Below are 18,115 nucleotides of genomic sequence, written 5' to 3' on the forward strand. Positions count from 1 at the left end.
ATACTTCAATATGGCCTTAAGCCACCTTCAAGCTCAGTTCTACCATTTCTCGCTGCTCTACTTGTAAGGAAAGAAACTGGCAGATCATTTGCCCTTTGTTGTGCCTTGGCTTAAGGTGGCTGTGATTCTGCTGTAGCACTTCTGCAGACTTTGACCTGTTGGTAGTGTGCTCTCCTTTCCTCCTAGGTGATCTGCTGCTCAAATAGCATAGGTCAAGCACCTGCTGTTGTATATCTGTTGCTAAATTTGAAGTGTTTGTATGATTTCTTCTGTTTTTAGTTGCTGAGAGCTTCCCTGAGTTAATGGGCAGTTCCACCTATCAGACTTGAAACTTAAACCACCTCTGCATGACTGAACAATTAGAGAAGAGAGGCAGGGTAGAAATCTTTTTCATCTCCACCCCAAGAAAGAAGGCCAGGGACATGGCTTTTCCTCTCAACTAATACTGGAGTCTTGCACATTTCAGTGCTTAAACTAGGAATTGTACCATAATATCTGCCACGGCTGTGACTGAGAATTATACGCAGTCTAAACTAGAACCTCCCAGGAATGTAGCTACTTTTAATTCATGCATCAGGTGGAGAAACAAGTTGTGAGGAAGTCCCTGGCCCCAAAGGCAGAAGCCTTGACAAAGGAAGACCAGACCTCAAGCCATAGGCTCCCCAGGAAGCTGCCTTACACAGAGTCAGACTGCTGATCTTTCTAGCTCAGCCCTTTCTGCTTTGCTGTTGCAGGAAAGTCTGCTTCCTGAGATCATTTAACAGAAGATTCCAGCGGCTGAATGGGATCTTGAATGCAATTTGTTACAAGTTACAGCCCTTCTGACTTGATTGTTTCCCACAGATCCTTAAGACGGGCCTCAAGAGCAGCACTGTTCATGGTGCATCTGCACTGGAGACCTGTCATATCTTAGTGGCTTCTTTTTTTAAAAAAAAAAAGGCTGGTGCTGGAGGACGACTTGTGGGTGACTTTTCCAAAATACTCCAGTAAAGGGAAGGTGAAGGCTGATAAGATTATAGGGTCTTTCTAAGGACAAAAAACAAGCCTCTGTCCGACTGGTTAGCAGAAGGAATGAGCTCTGGTTCCCTTGTAGGCTTTGCAAGAAGTTCTGTAAAGAACTATCCAACTCTCATTCTTGTTTAACTGACAACTCCCCTCCCGGACTTGGGTGGAGGATCTGAGAGTACTCTGGTGAAAGGAAAACAGACCCGACTGCCAAAATTTAGGAACAGAAAGATGCTTCCCATTTCCTGGATCCCAAAGCAATAATACTTGGCCTCCATTTGCCTTGTTAAAAATATACATTAGACAATACAGATCTTCTAATTGCTTCAACCACACACATTTATTAAGAAATAAAAAATGTATTACCACAAGCTGTACATCACTGGTAACAGTCAAATATGAATTCCTAAAAAATTAGATGTCTCACTGAAATGAATTTCTTCCTAGATCAGCTGAATAGATACTATACAGATTACAAAAATATTCAATAATCCACAGTTGTATTATTTTGTTTATACAAAAGGCTGTCTCCTAGACAAGTTTTTAACTGAAGGCCCAACTGTGGTTATATAGATAGTTCTAATTTTACAGTATTTTACAACCAAAAACTCCAACATACAGTATGGTTGGATGGGGTTTTTTTGTCTCCATCTATGCAGCATACCCACCATGAATGAAACATATTTATGATACATTTTTCTGTTGTGACGGTATTTCACTCTACCATTGCCAAGTCTTTTAAAGCACTGCTTCTTGGTCTTTTGGCTTTGTAACCAGGTCGTAGGAATTCTATTTTTCTCTTCCTTGCTTCAATTTTATTCTTGTGTCTCTTCAACTTCTTCTTAGCAGCAATGTCAGGATTAGACACAGCCTAACCAGAAGACAAAACCCACAGTGTTGTTGGTTCACACTTTTCTTAAATGTTCTGAAATAGCCTGATGTAACTAAAAATTCTCATAGCAATAAAGAAACTCTCTTATTTCTAAGTAAATGGACTCAGAAATGTATTTAATCCATACTGACCTCTAAGGCTCTCTGTTTCTTCCGGACAGCTCTCTTTTGACTGGCCTGCTTTTGCACAGAAGCAAATGCAAGTGAAAAGGGCTCCAGTCCAACTAGTTTCTTCAGTAGTTCTATGATCTCCTGGGCAAGGTTCTTCAGAGTTGGATCTAACAAAGATTGACATGATTGCGATATGTAGTAGATTATAGACAACTGAAAGTGTAAACTTTGAAATGACATTTGATTATAGGTAAATTCTGTCTGCAACGGCCCATTCACATGTGCAAGTGATCACGATATTATAGTCAGTCAAGAAACAATCAACATGTATGTATGAAAATCAGCCTCAAATAACTACAAGATGTTGCTCTCTTCCATTGCAAATAATCAGATTCCAGTTTGAAACCATTAAGAATTTTGGGAGGGGGGAGAGAGGTAAAGCATCCTGCACAGATGACCGGCCATTCTGCTGCTCTAGTTAGCTTCTATTTACTAGATGACGATGACATGAAAGAAACTGATGGGGTTTACCAGAAAGACTTGCTGTCTCCAGTAGAAAAGTTTCTTAAACACTTGAGAACAAAATACTGCATACCTTGCTCTGCATAGGTGCTGCTGAGCTCTCTGTAGAGAGGGGCTATGATTGTTGGAAGGTATGGTTTAACTTTGTCTTTGCCAAGATCTACTGCAATGGCACCAAGGAACTTAAAGATGCAGGTTCTCTGGAAAGACAAAACACGATTTTTGAAGTGAGGTTCTGAATGCGAAACAATACTGTAGAGACCTCATTGTGTTATTTATGTTAAACAGATACAACAAAAGCTCAATTGCCTTTTGAAAAGAAAAGCAACTTTGGGAAGGGGCTATTTAAAATGGAAAAGTAACTGGGGAAAGAGGGAAGAGGAAGGATTCAATCCCCCCCTCCCCGCTTCTGCGCTTCACACCCACCCAACCTGCTGACCTGGGAGAGAGAGAGAGTCAAATATTCTAAATAAATAGACCCTGTTTCATGTAAGCTGGTGATTTGCCTTACATACATTTCTGCCTTATTTGCAGTGGGCTTTGGACTTGTCTGGGTAGAAGGAGTGTGAAATTACTGTGGAACTACAAGGCATTTTTTTAAAACAAGCATAATTGTTCCCCTGAAAGAGAAACAAACAAACCTTTAAAGGATCTTTGGGTGAATATGCAGCTTCTCGTTTTGCCATTACAGAGAGTCTCTTCATCACCCACAATAAAGTGGCAGGCCTGCTTTTCTCTTCTGCCTCTTCATCTTCTCTCTCCTCCATAACTGAAGTTCCATTCTCATCTTTACCAGCGATGACATCCTGACTCTCAGTTTCACAGCATACTTCCTCATTCATTTCTTCGTCTGGAGCAGGCGCCAGAAGGTATAGTACTTTGGCTACAAACAGTAAATTCTTTATAACCTTAAACAGAGAGGGGAAAAAATCAGACTGACCTTTTCTACAGTATCAACAAAAGGCCAAACCTAATCAGATGTAACTTGTGTATTCAGGCACCCAAGAACCTATCTGTTCAGCAGCCACAGGAGGACTGAAAAAGGAGAGGCTTCATGCCATAAGACACCCAAAGCTGCAACAAGCCTAGCCTAAAAAGTAAAACAATCAGTGCTATTTAGGGGTGTACAAATTAAATCAGTTTAATTTGCATCTGGATTTTGAGAAGGCATACTTTTCATTATGGGCTAAACCGAAAAAGTTAAGAAAACAGGAAATAAAAACCTGAGTGATGCAATATACAGTTAAAATCAATTCCATATGCTTTTCATTATCCCAAATTTTCAGGACTCTTACCATTTTGAGATTTTTTGGTGGGTCCTTAAAATTTGGGACCATTTTAGCAACCCCACCACCCCAGAAACAGCAGGGGAGAGCAAGAAAAAGGTCTATAAAACAGCTCTTAGTTGACTTTTCCAGTCCCTTTAAATTTTAAAGTGCCTTTATTTTCTAGGGAAGACATGGCCTTTGACTGTCCTTTAAAATTTAAAGGGACTAGAAACATCAACTAACAGCTGTTCAGATGAGCTTCCTCTCCTTCCTGGTTCATGGTGCCTGAACAACACCCCCCCCCCCCCCAAATTCTGGGAGATGAATTTCCATTCTTCCCAGAATTTGGGAGGATTTGAGAGTTATTTTAGATGTTCCCAAACCAACCTGAAATAGCTAACTTCAGGGAGGGGGGGGGGGGTTGGCTCAGGTATATCCAAGTGCACACCAATAGTGCTATTGCTGTAGCCAAGAATGTGTACACAAGAAGGAAAAACATGTACCCTGGGGCACCTTTTTCCTTAATATAAGGGAATATTTAAATCCAAAGCTCAAACGAACAAGCAATTTGAAAAGTGACTGGAATCCAGTTGGAATCCAATGAAAATCTGTTGCTGTCTCAAAACCAGGGTAAATCTCCATTCCTGGCAGAGGGGGGAATATGATTCATGGTACAGGGGCCAGATGAGGTCAAGGGTGGGGAAAAGGAGTTCCTGTTCTTTTTACTATTCTAGCATCCATAAGAGGCAGAGTCTGTCAAGTATAAAATACACACTTCCCTGCAAATGGATTGAAGTATTCATTACCTGGATCAGACCCTATCTGATACTAGAACAATGCCTAAATGTCATCCCATTAAGAATACTTAGGGTGAAACAGAAAATATACAGTGGAAAAGAGCCTTGATTATCTATCTGGACTGACCTGGAAAGGACCAACAGCTGCTGGATCCCAGGGCATGAATCAAAAGATGGCTCCAGCATTGTGGGAAATCTATGATCCTGTACGATAATGCCAGCCTGCTCGAACTCTTTCTAAGTTAACTAGGAAGCAGCTGCTGAAGGCCATAGAAACATCACTTTAGGCTGGCTCCTAACGACAGAGAACAGTTCACTTCAAGCCACCCTTTTTCATAAGCAACTCTCAAACCAGAAGAATCTAGTACTTCTCACAGAATGTGGGTATACAGTAAACAGTATATATCTCTGTATTGTCGAAGGCTTTCACGGCCGGAGAACGATGGTTGTTGTGGGTTTTCCGGGCTGTATTGCCGTGGTCTTGGCATCGTAGTGCCTGACGTTTCGCCAGCAGCTGTGGCTGGCATCTTCAGAGGTGTAGCACCAAAAGACAGAGATCTCTCAGTGTCACAGTGATGTTTCGCCAGCAGCTGTGGCTGGCATCTTCAGAGGTGTAGCACCAAAAGACAGAGATCTCTCAGTGTCACAGTGATGTTTCGCCAGCAGCTGTGGCTGGCATCTTCAGAGGTGTAGCACCAAAAGACAGAGATCTCTCAGTGTCACAGTGATGTTTCGCCAGCAGCTGTGGCTGGCATCTTCAGAGGTGTAGCACCAAAAGACAGAGATCTCTCAGTGTCACAGTGATGTTTCGCCAGCAGCTGTGGCTGGCATCTTCAGAGGTGTAGCACCAAAAGACAGAGATCTCTCAGTGTCACAGTGATGTTTCGCCAGCAGCTGTGGCTGGCATCTTCAGAGGTGTAGCACCAAAAGACAGAGATCTCTCAGTGTCACAGTGACACTGAGAGATCTCTGTCTTTTGGTGCTACACCTCTGAAGATGCCAGCCACAGCTGCTGGCGAAACGTCAGACACTACGATGCCAAGACCACGGCAATACAGCCCGGAAAACCCACAACAACCATAGTATATATCTCTGTACTAGTGCTATCTTATATACACATACAGTAAGGCTAGCCCTAACATTAGGCAAGATGAACTGGCCCACCTCAGGGAACAGATGTTTTGGAGTACAAATAAAAGGCAGCAAATGATCAAATATTTAGTTTATTACTCTGTTCTTACCACCACGGGGGTGCCATGTGAATGTTGTGCCTTGGGCATTAAAATGCCTTGGAGCTGTCTCTGTCAATTCTGAATTATTCCAACCCATTTTGGAATGCACAATAATCTTGCTTAGATCCACTCACCTGTTCTCCAACAGAAGGATCCAGAAATTTGGACTTCAGTTGGTGGCAGAAGGCTAAAGCAAGTGTTTTCATCTGTAAAAAGAAAAGACAGTGATGATCTTTCCTAAGCATACAAGAAGAGGAGGGCCTGTGGCTCAGTGCTAGAGCATCTCCTTGACATGCATGAGGGTCCAAGAGTCAGTTTCCAGAATCTCCAGGCACAAGGATCAGATCAGATAGTAGGTGATGCAGAAGACCTCTACCTAAGACGCAGGAGAAAATTTGACAATACTGACCTTGATAGGCCAATGACCTGACTCAATAGAAGGAGCTTCATCTGAAACTGCAATACAAGAACACTGCATTGTTTCTTGCAACCATCACTGAATGGTGGAATATAGGAAATACAGTAATGAACTATGCTGGCCTTGCTGTGTGAATAATCTGCTCTCCAAAGCAGAAAAAACACAATTAGTAGTCAACTGCACGTGGCAAATGATCTGGAAACTAATGTGTGTTTCTGCCACCTATTGGCGACTGAAATTTGCAGCAAACCAGAGGAGCCGTGTGAGAGAGTAATGCTAACCTTTGTGTCTAGTCCTTCTGTTAAGAAGTTGATGGCAGATGGCCCCCTAGCAGCTCCTTGGCTCTGCTCCAGATTTCTTTTGCTCCATTTACTAACAAGTTCTTCTGGCTTGTGGGAAGCAAACAACAACCCGAAAATCTGAGCAGAGGTCAGCCACACCCAACTGTGAGGGAACCATAAATGGGACTGGACATGTCCTGCAGAAGGGAGAGATACAGCATATATTTAAACTGCAACCAGTCACATACGAGACTATGGATAAGAAGTTCATTTTATGCAATACAGTTTTTGTCCAAGCAAACAGTGACTTTTCATGAAATACATGGGAATGCTAATAATCTCAACAGCAATACTACAACAGGAACTTTCAACCCTTACCCCAAATGTCGTTCAGAATTTTATTATGTTTATTTAATTCAAGAATGTTGCACTCTTTGATCAGTTTAAAGAGCAAGTTAAGAAAACTGAACAGCAATCGGTCCGCAGCCTTCTCTTCAGTCTCATCTGTAACCTTTAAAACACAAAAAACTTTGTTAAGAAATGATAGTCAGGAATCCAGCTGCCATAAAGAAACAAATATTACTTAATCTGCAGTTCTACAGACACAAATGGCTATAAAATGTACTGGAAACCCTGAATAGCAAAAAGCTACACATCATCTTCCCTCCTAATATCCATCATCAGTTTTGGAAAACTATGAGGAGCACAGATCTATTCATAGAGTTTCATCACAAAATTAAGCATGTAACGAGGGTTTTGCAATCTAAGTACTTTTCCTCTTCTCTGCAAAATGATGCATCACAGAACACTTAGTGAGATTTCTTTACTAGCCTCCTTTCTTGAACAGATGGGAAGTTTTTTCTTAAGTTGGTCAAAGTAACAAATCCCCCCTCCACTGGGCCTCATTTTATTAGATTCACTTCCACTTTCCTCCTCTTTCCTACAAACATCATCACCAGTTACATGACTTACATCTTCAAAATGTGAAGGATGTATTTCTCTCTCCATAACTGGGAGAAGCGTTCCAAGTCTTTTTTCAAATTCCACTCCCTCAGCTTCAGCAAACACGCCACACGTGTGAGCAGCTAGCCTCTTGTGCACACTCTGTCAATAAAGACAATATTTCATTAGTGGAGGATTAAAAAACACACAGCTCGCAGCTAACACAATTTAATATTGGTATGTGTGTGTTTATTTATTTCATTAAATTTATAACCCACTCTCCCCGCAAGTGGGCTCAGAGTGGGTAACAACAATTAAAAAATCACATTAAAATCCATTAAATATATTAGTTAGATTAAAACATTAAAACCATAAAAATCTGTGCATGAGGCAGTAACTTTTAACAGCAACCCGTATGCCAAACCCGGTCTAGTACATCCCATGCTATGGGTGATGGCATGCCTGTTAGGTGGGTCGGCAGACAATTGGGAGGAGGGGGCTGCATTTGTGGGAAGGAAAAGTGTGGTAATCCAAAAATGAGCCAGACGTGGAAGAGCCACAGGTCCCTGCTGCAGCAGTCAGGGCTTCTCTAGGCAACACTTTATGGCCAGTGTCAGAGGTTGGCATGACTAAGCAAGCTGTAAAAAAACCTGTGGCTGGTCAGCAGCATCCCTATCACAACCTGTCCTCTTTCCTCTGGATAAATAGAGTGACCCCCCCCAAAAAAACACTGGACCTTCCCATTCCTCCTCTGCCCTCCTGCACACATGGCCCCACCACAGGAGAGGGTGATGGCTTCTCCTCTCCCACCTTCTCTGCTAGACAGTCAAAGGGCAGGCGGCAGTGTTCCCAGCCATGGCTGCTAGGAGGAAGAGGCAGCTAGAAGGAACAGCGGTTGGTCATTCACCTGGGTGGGCAATCAAAAAGCAATGACTGGGAGCAGCCAGTTACTCCATCGCTATATGTGTTGTAGCTGTGCTTAAGAGGGGGCCGAGCACCTCCAAAACCCGGAACCAACCTTGCAGTGAGTCAGAAAAAAACTGCCTGAAGACAACTAGCACAGGCTGAGGACGTGAGCAGATATAATTCCCCCCGATAAGACAAAGGGCCAAAAAACAGTACCTTCTTGCTCTTGAACCATGAGGCAACCAGCGAGAACATCAGGTCTCGGTTTGCAGGGTTAATCTTGCAAAGCAGGGATTTGATTGCCAGGGCTGCCATCTTCTTACACTTGGCTGAGTCATCATTGACTATCATCATACAAAGTGGCACAAAGAACAGTCCACAATACTGATGCAATAAACCCTGAAGGAGGGAAAAACCATGGAAATAAGGGCAGAGACAGATGTGGGGGTGGGGAGATGTTAAAAATCCCCTCCCTCTCACACTGATAATATCTGTGATCTTTGGGTGGCCAGTCCCTTTGTGGGGGGGCGGCGGGGGGTGGAAGAGAATCTCACTGAGTTCAATGGGATCCAAGGATGTATGTCCAAGACTGCAACCATAAATGATTAGGGCTGCCAAGGCTGAAGCAGAAATGGAGGAGGCTGGGCCTCACAACTCATAAGCCAAAGGTATCAAGCCAAGGATCAGGGCTTGAGAATATAAACTTTCATCCTCTACAAATGAGCTGAGAGAGCTCAACTGTAATGCTGCACGTATGATTTAATAAAGAACTGCTCTTATTCCATGTAATCAATCAACCAAATCCCCTCACCCCTACAGCATAATTCATACTTAAAGCCTATAATACAGGTTTACTCAAAAGTCAGCCTTGCCAAGTTCAATTCAAATGACTCCGAAGTAAATACTACATGTGTAGGTTCAAGTTTAAAAGCATTATTACCTGAGGGAACATTTCAAAGATGGAAGCAATCATTTCCAATGCAGAGTCTCTTCCTGTCTCATATTCGTAACTGTGGTGAGATAGTGAAATGTGGTTAGCATCTTCAAGAACAGTCAAAAATAGCAACTTTCACCCCAGATAATCAATGCACAATGCAAGACTCATGTTTTCTTAAAATACTTTGCTATCCTTGTTAACTGAATTGTCAACACATGACCTTGAAAGGATCCTCCTGTCTGTTTAATAGTGACATTGAAGGAAACGTTAAACACACAGCTTCTCTCATAACTATGATACAAGAAGCTCACAGGAGACAAAAGGTCTCCTGCAGACATTTACAAAGGAGAAGAGGTGGGTGCAGCAAAAACCATACTCATGTTTTCGTTTGCACCTACAGAAAGTTCTGTCGATAGGATGGAATGAATCTTGATGCACAGAATCAAGTAGATGAGGAAATCTTTGCAGAGCTCATGATGTCATGCTAAAGAGATAGCAAGTGGGCCTTTAGATATAAAGAAATGGGTATTTTCCTAGCTGTTTGGCAGCATCATAAAGCCTGGGCTCCATGGGTGACCTGACTAAGGTTTGGGGATTCTGTGGAGCCTGGAGGGAGGCTGGTCCTAACTCAGGAGGAGGGAAGGGAATCCACCTTTCTGAAGAAGGGTTTCAAAAGAACTGCAGTCCTTTGGTTTGTTGTTCTTCATCTGGGAACCAGAGGAAGGAGGCAGGAGACTGGTTTGTCTCTAACCCCTGATTCTCTACAAGATGTGCTTCCTTCTGAAGGATGCTAAGGTAACCTTAGTAACTCTCAAGTGCTGTGGCTAGACATTACTAATTTTCTTTTCATATTTAGGTGCTAGTCTTAGTGTGATATACCTTCTTGCATGTTGGATGCTCTCTGTATTTTATATGCTAATGTAGCACAATAAAGATCTTTCTTTGGTTAAGAACAAAGCTGTGTCAAAAGGTGTCCTCACCCACTGGCCTAACAGCTCATCCATTTGCTAGCTCTTTGTGCATGGTCAGAAGTTCACCAGTTTCCAAACAGCTTGTGAGGATTGGTGCCTATACATTTGGTGGTGGCAGGTACCCAAGGCAAACAGGACCAGGAAGAAATGAAGGAAGTGGTCCCTGGCCATAATACATGGGGTTGGATCCAGTTTCTACCACCCTTTTTCCTCTTTCACTGCAGAAGCCCAGTTTGTCCCTCATACTGTCCTTATGGGCCCCCTTTCCTCCCAAGAGCAGCATTTTGGAGACCTCAGAGGGCTACAGTGGAAGGGGGGAAGACAGGAAACTTCCATTCTGAAGATGGAAATACCTTCTGAAATCGAACTTTGGATCCAACCCAAATGTCTCCATTTGTTTATATAGAAGCAAAGAAAACAATACTCAGTTTTTAAGAATTTGCTTCCAATATTTCTGAGACTTTATTTTGTGGTTTTGGACCTGCATGATCACAAATAACACATGGTCAGAAGAAGAGCCCCATTCAACGATCTCTGTGAACTTACTTGAGCTGAGCAAAGATGTACTCTAAGTTGGGTTTCAATTTTTTACCAAGGGGATAATCAACAATATATTTCAGATAAATCTGGTGGGAGGAAAGAAAACAGAAAAAAAAGTAAATATGTAAAACTTTGTTTTATACACACACACACACACACACACACACCATTTTGTTATAATTTGTACAAGAACCCTACAAGGTAGGCCAGTGGTGAGAAAGCATGTGGCTTGCCTAGCACCACCAAATTACTTTACGGCTGAGGCAACATTTGAACCAATGAATTCCCAGATCACAGGTCATTCTTTTAACCACCATGCTGCACCAGCCTCCACAAGTAAGTTTTTCAGCGTACACAGCCTGCTGCAAAAGACAAACATCTCTAGATAGCTGTCTAAATTACAACAACGTAGCAGGGAAGCACCTCTCTTCAACAGTGAGTCAGAAGCTTTCACTTTGCACTGCCAAGAGAGTATATTACAACAGCAGTCTTCAACCCTTCCACAGGCAGGACCCTCCTTTAACTCCCAGGCTGTGGCATGGAGGATTCTCTCAGCTGTAAGGATGGGTCATCAAAGTCAAGTGACAGGAAGAGGCGGAGCCAAATTATGACCTTATTAGAGTCAAAGCCAGGACCAGAGTTAGGAAACCAAAGGCAAGCATGAGGAAATGTAACAAAGTGAGGAACAAGCCAATGGTCAGAATCCCAGAGGAACCCTCCCCCCCCCCCGGTGACCTCACCTCTTCATCCTGCTGCTCCTCTCAACACACATACAAACAGAGCCAGGAGGCATGAAATCCTTGCTCTTTACATACATGCCCTAGAGCTTCAGGTTGTTCCCAAAAGGAACAAGCACTGGCAAGCTTGACAATGTACAATGAACTAGCAGGTGGCCTTCTGTGGCCACCTGCTAGTTCACCCACCCAGAATTCCCAACCCCTGCACTGAAACCTACTGTGCTAGGCAGCCAGGTACTGGCAGTTACTCTAAGAGCTTCCTACAGCCGCTGCTTCTAAGGGAATCTGTAAATGTTCCATACACTCCAGTGAACCAGTTCAAGTAATTATGATGTCGCTGTCATTTTTGAATCTCAGATAATAAAGTTATAACATAGGAAAGATGCTAGAAAAGTTAAATACCTAAGATTGATACCTGCCAGTCAAGTGTGCAAACGTATTTTAAATGAGAAGCAGCTGAAACTGGCTTCCAGCCATGCCCATAAAATGCTGAAGCAATTCCCAGCTCTGCTTGCAGGTCCACTTGTGCCAACAAGATGCTATACACCTTTATGGATGTGGCTGTGGCTCAAGTACTTCACCTACAGTGCCAGATCAATCCTAAAGCTTCTGCTGTTGCAAATGCCCTTGTTTAGTGCTGTCAATCATGGGTGGTAGCGACTCTCCAGTATCTCAAGTAGTGCCTTTTTTTCAGCCCTGTTTCCCAAGATCCTTCAATGGAAGTTGCCAGGAATTAAGCATGAACCTCATGCATGCAAGTCTTGCCTCCTCAGCTACAAGGCTTCAGGCTGTCTCCTCAATCCAATTTTCTACTCCTAGTTCCCTTTCACCCTCCCTCATCTTTTGGGCCAACATGTCTCAGTGCTTCGGATTGTTTTAAAAGGTAAACCATCATCTCAAACTTTTATTCTCAAAACCCAGAACACCATCTAAACTGGGTAAATTAATGCTGTACAATGCAAATAAAAATTAAACTTCCAGGAAGATACTTATGCCCTTTTACTTCTATGCCTCAGTTTTATTTCCATTTCAAACTAAGCACTTTGGAGAAGACTTAGGTAACTAAAGAAGACAGCCTCAAAGTACAGAATGCCATGATTGTGTAGAATATGTTTATTGGTGTTATGGACAGAGCTCTGGGTCTTCCCAGTAAAAATTCAGGCCCAATTTAAATGTGATGCTAGTGGGATAGAAGAACTCACCCATGTGATGTTGCATAAGCCCAGCTTAAACACCTGGGCCGTCAATGCACCACTAGCATGCCGGCATAACGTCACAGTGCACGTGTAGTGGATAAGAGTCCAGTTTAAATGAGATATTGGGCACGTACAACATCACACAAACATGTTCTTCTTGCTCACCATGATCAGATTTAACTCAGGCCAAAATGTGGAATCTACGTTATTCAAATTACGAACATTTGCATAGGTTTGCTTATTTAGGATACTATAGTCTGTCAGTCATAAGAATGGACAACAAACTATGTGAAGCCTGGAAATCAAACCAAGTTAAAGTAGATTATCTGGGTGTAAACCAATGTAACCCCATTGACATAACTGGAACTAAGTAAATGCTAAGTTAACTGCAGTATTTTAACCAGTTTCTGCAACACACTCAGTCATGACAGAAAGCGATTTGCAAGCAATCTGAGGTAAGCGTGAGAATGATATGCACTGCTGTTACCTTTATTATCATTAAGGGAGCTTTTAGAGATAGCTGGAGGAATAAAGGTAAGAGGAGGGAAAACCCTTAATTTCTACAAACCTGTCTGCACTGGATTCGAACTTGCTCACTTTGGCCTGTGATGGCAAGGTTTGCAACCTTCTGCATGACACCATCAATTTCAGGGACAATCAGTTTCCTGGATAATATAGCCTTGAAAAAATGAAAAGAAATTTGAGACATGGTAATTTTTCTTTTCACTCTTGTCAAGTGCAACACAGCTTATGTTCTTTCACTGGTTTTACATGATTTTTTATGTATCTTGAAATATTTCTGGAAAGCCAGGAATTGATCTGATACACAGGTATCACAACCATGGATCTGAGAAAATTAAGACAGCCAACTATGAACTTCTATGAGGACCTGTGTGTCCTTTGGGTCAACAATGTGCAGGCTAGCTGTCATGCATGTGAAAAGATGAAAATGTTCCATTTTTAAGCGGACACACAAGAATTACACACGGTATAAAGACAGCAGTCAGGACTAGGAGGGCCTCTTCCATAAAGAGTGTGTTTAAAACAGTGACAATGACTTTCATTTGCTGAGCTCTCCTTCCCCCTTGGAATATCATCTCCTCAACCACAGGCAATTGAAATCTCATGATACACATTAAAAAGATATACATCCAAGCCGTATTTAGAGCACAGCAATCAGCTTTAACAAGAAGCTCTAATGAAAAAAATGTTTCATTTCAAGTTTGAGGAATAAATATTAAAAGAAAGTTTGTTACAGCAAAATACCTTTAAGAGCCCAAAGGCAGTGGTTTGTCGTAATGAGTCATAGATATCTTCTTCTGCATATCCAAGCAACACTTGAAGTTGCTTGTCTGTTATGTGACTCTTTACATTTCTCACGAGCAGAGAGACACACTGCAAATCAAACAAGTGCAATTATGTACATGTGATGCCCTATCAGAGCCAGAGTTCTCAAAGTAGAAGGTGGGGCTTCCTCCCAAAGATCAATAACTAGAAGATAAGTGGAGACCCCTGGAAAATGTTTTTCTGTGGTAGCCCCAGCCTTACGACATCTGATGTCAAAGCACAACACACACAACCAATCTCTATAAACTTTTAGAGGGAAATGCGCAGCTTTCGTATTTCTCCAGGGTTTTAACCAGTCTCTGTGATAAAAGTTCTTTATTTACTGTGGCTACAAACTGTTTTTATGATGGATAGAGCATCCCAGAGGATAAGTACCTTAGCCGTCTCTTTGGTTAAAACTTACTTTGAAACAGTTTACAACCAAATGAAAGTTCTGGCCTTTAGCTGCTCCCGGTCTGGCAAAGTCCTTTAGCAGAAGGAATAGCTGCTTGATCAGCTGCTCTATGTTTGTATCTACAGCAGGCAGGGGAAACTTTAAGATCCACAGAAGGGACTGAAGAGCACCAGTGACCACCTAGAAGAGGAAAAAATAAAGCCAAATTGGGCCCAAAACAGGTTAGGCAGCAGCTGCAAGACCCTGACTGAAGTGACTGTCTTAAAAAGAGGAACCCTGTTTCCGTTGATTTATTTATTATCTACCTTCTGATTTCTTCCATAGAACTCCCCCTGGGGTCCCTGGGATTCTCAGGTGCTCTGCCATCCAAATACGGCCAGGGCTCGACCTGTTTAGCTTCAGCAAGGTTGCTGTATAATATGTCTTGGACTTATTTTTTTCAATGCAGCTCTGCCAAAGTCCTTGATATGAGCTATGCTTTGATGCTCTAATTTTAAGAGCCAGTGTTGTGCAGTGGTTAGAGTGTCAGACTAGGATCTGGGAGACTCAAGTTTGGATCCCCACTCTGTCATGAAAGCTTGGGCCTGTCACACACACTCAGCCCAGCTCACAGGGTTGTTGTGAGGATAAAATGGAGGGGAGAATGGTGTAAACTGGTTTAGGTCCTCACCAGAGAGAAAAGTGGGATATAAACAAACAAACGAATATCTACTTGCATGGACCTCAGAGACGTCAGATGGTTATAGGTACCAAAGTTTAAATCTGCCTGAAAGTCATGTTCTCTAAGAGCCTTTTAACACTGCTTTTTGTACTCTGGCACAAACACCCAAGCAGTGAGCCAATTATTACTAGACACACGTGCATTTAAGAAGCCTGGGTTCTTCTCCCATGCACACACCCATGGTCCAATCTTTTTCCCAATCACCATTTCCATGTATATTGCTGGTAAGGCCAACAATTTTGAGGCAATGGCAACCATTTTGACTTATTATTGCTGCCTAACATACAGTTTACACAAGAGTGTCTATGCCTAAATGCAAAACTTGAAGGCCTTAAAAAGAAGTGCTTATACTTCTAGATGCAGAGAAAAGGACTAGGGTTACGCAGTGGTGATGTATGAGCGCCTTTATCTTTTGAGCTCTTCTCAGCAGCCATAAGGTTGGAAACATATTTAAATTCTGCCATACAGCAACAGCAGCTTCAGGCTTGTTCTGATATCTGTTTCGGCATCTAAGCAATCAGTATGCAAAAAGGGGACATTTCCCCAAATCCTTTATTTAGCTTAGTGGCAGCTAAAATAAAAGAGCCTGAGGAGAACTTCAGCCTTCTCAGTGCAGAAGAGCTGCTCCACTTAACTTCAGAACCCTACCTTAACATCAGTGGACTGAAGGCAGCTGATCAGAAGTAGTACAAAAGGATCCAGCATTTCTAAAACATGCCCATCCGAAGAATTTATTTTTGACCTCTTCAAGCTCATGTGGAGCAACTGTATAACAAAGAAAGCCATGGCATTAAATATGGATATACATGGAGAAACATCACAGCACTCAAATGAAAACAGGGGAAACTTTCAAGTTACAGCAGTCAGAAACTATAGAAGTCATTTAATATGACGAGAACTTAAGAGGCAGACAAAGGGTCAGAGGGATAGAACAAGTGGATGTAGTCCTTGCACACACATGACCTCAGCTGCTGCTAATTCATTCCTCCCTGCCTACCTAAAATAAGCTTCAAATAGGAACCTGGAGGAGGATCAAAAAATACTGCTGCACTGCTCTAAAATGCTCACTTCCTCAGATGTGAGAATGAAGAATGTGTGGTGACTATGGCTGAATCCACACTCACCGGCACAGCGCTAAGCAGGCAGAGTGAGAGCATCTTTCTGGCACAATTTATGAGGTCATCGCACCATGATGCCGCTTTCGTGGTGCGATGAGGTCATAAAACGCGCCAGAAAGATGCTCTCACTCCGCCTGCTTAGCGCTGTGCCAAGTAAGTGTGGATTCAGCCTATGGCACAGCCACTTTACAGAATAAATTGCACAGTGAAGTAGGACCTGGATATCATAGACAAGAGTCGGGATGTGCACTTCGGGTTTCTGATTCAGGTTTTTAACCCAAATTGGGCCCGATTTGGAAAGATTCGGGATTCCTGAATCAGCTCCAGCGTTGCTGAGCTGATTTGGGAATCATGAAGCAAAGCTCTCTGAAGCGATTTGTATCACTTCTGGAAACTTTAGGCAAAGCAGCCGTAGCACTTTTCTAGCTGTTTGCATTTGCAAACAGCAAGGAAGTTTTCAAACTTCCCGCCCCACCCCTTTTTTCACCCAATGGGAGGGGAAGGAGGGAACCTCTCCTCTCATCGAGTGAAAAAAGCGGTGGGGCGGGAAGTTTGAAAGTAATACTTTTCTTGCTGCAACAAAAAAGTGCTGCTGCTTTCAAACACCTGCAGCTTTTTTTTAGCTGATGGGAAGGGGAAGAGGGGCCCCATCGGCTGAAAAAAGCAGTGGGCATTTGCTCTGAAAGCAGCAACACTTTTCCCGCGTGGCAAGAAAAGTGTTGCTTTTAACTGGCTTCCCACCCCACTGCTTTTTTCAGCCAATGGGAGAGGGAAGTGGGATATAAACAAACAAACAACAAGAAAAGTGCTGCTTTGAGCTTCAGTGTTCTCTGTAAAGATTCCCAAATCTTTATGGAGCACATCGAAGCATTTTAAAACCCGAATCCTGAAGCGGTTTGCTGCTTCGGGATTCAGGTTATCCCGAACTGTCTTCCCACATCAGGTAAACCCGAAGCAGGAAACCCAAATATTTTTTGGGTGCACACTCCTAGACAAGAGGGCACAGTTCATCCCCAACCCCCAAGCTAGTTGTTAAAAAAATTTAATGGGGATGAATCTCACTACAAGAGGCTCCTTCCTCCAGTTTCCTGCATGAATATCACTCCCATTCTGCAGTCACTCCATTGGCTACTTATCAGTTACCATGCTCAATTCAAGGTATTGGCTATCACATACTACAAAGCTCTTCTTGGTCTTGGTCTGGCATACCTATGGGGCCACCTCTCTCCCTATGTTCCTCTACAGCAGCTCTGCTCATCTGAACAGGGTCTCCTTCAGGTGCCAGCCTGCACATGGGCGAAATCAACAGCTGCCCATACATGTGCATTCTCTGTGGTGGCCCCTGCCCTATAGAACTTTATTTATTATATTAGATTTTTAGTCCGCCCTCCCCACAGGTGGGCTCAGGGTGGAGTACAACATTCCAGTTTACATAAATACACTTTATAACAGATAAAACATTACAGTAAAATTATAACAACTATATACAATAAAACTTCTCCTCAAGATGGCGATGGTAAAATACTGCATTTCAGGCATGGCCCATATATATATAGGGGGCCCAACCTAGCCTCTGCCATATGCCTGGAGGAACATCTCTGTCTTACAGGCCCGGCAGAAAGATAATAAATCCCGCTGGGCCCTGGTTTCATCAGACAGAGAGTTCCACCAGGCTGGTGCCAGGACCAAAAAGGCCCTGGCTCTGGTCAAGGCCAGGCGAGCCTCCCTTGGGCCAGGGACCACCGAAAGTTGTTTATTTGCAGAATGAGGTGTCCTCTGGG

The 18,115-nt window shown here is 42.8% G+C and overlaps 1 protein-coding gene across 1 annotated transcript in view; it reads right to left on the reverse strand.

Annotated features, from left to right (window-relative positions):
* Window positions 1–1,164: 1,164 nt before the first annotated feature.
* The window catches only part of UTP20 (UTP20 small subunit processome component), an 82,969-nt gene continuing 66,018 nt past the window's right edge, over window positions 1,165–18,115 (reverse strand). The window contains exons 48-62 of the mRNA XM_054989036.1: window positions 15,865–15,981; window positions 14,505–14,675; window positions 14,021–14,149; window positions 13,323–13,433; window positions 10,828–10,907; window positions 9,314–9,383; window positions 8,590–8,772; window positions 7,498–7,629; window positions 6,904–7,036; window positions 6,526–6,722; window positions 5,961–6,032; window positions 3,171–3,437; window positions 2,603–2,729; window positions 2,029–2,174; window positions 1,165–1,876 (exon numbers count right to left, since the gene is read on the reverse strand). Coding sequence (XP_054845011.1) covers window positions 1,721–1,876; window positions 2,029–2,174; window positions 2,603–2,729; window positions 3,171–3,437; window positions 5,961–6,032; window positions 6,526–6,722; window positions 6,904–7,036; window positions 7,498–7,629; window positions 8,590–8,772; window positions 9,314–9,383; window positions 10,828–10,907; window positions 13,323–13,433; window positions 14,021–14,149; window positions 14,505–14,675; window positions 15,865–15,981 — 2,091 coding nt within the window. The 3' untranslated portion in view covers window positions 1,165–1,720. The remainder of the gene's footprint in view (window positions 1,877–2,028; window positions 2,175–2,602; window positions 2,730–3,170; window positions 3,438–5,960; window positions 6,033–6,525; window positions 6,723–6,903; window positions 7,037–7,497; window positions 7,630–8,589; window positions 8,773–9,313; window positions 9,384–10,827; window positions 10,908–13,322; window positions 13,434–14,020; window positions 14,150–14,504; window positions 14,676–15,864; window positions 15,982–18,115) is intronic.

Source organism: Eublepharis macularius, chromosome 9, assembly GCF_028583425.1.
Source record: "Eublepharis macularius isolate TG4126 chromosome 9, MPM_Emac_v1.0, whole genome shotgun sequence".
NCBI classification, from domain to species: domain Eukaryota; kingdom Metazoa; phylum Chordata; class Lepidosauria; order Squamata; family Eublepharidae; genus Eublepharis; species Eublepharis macularius.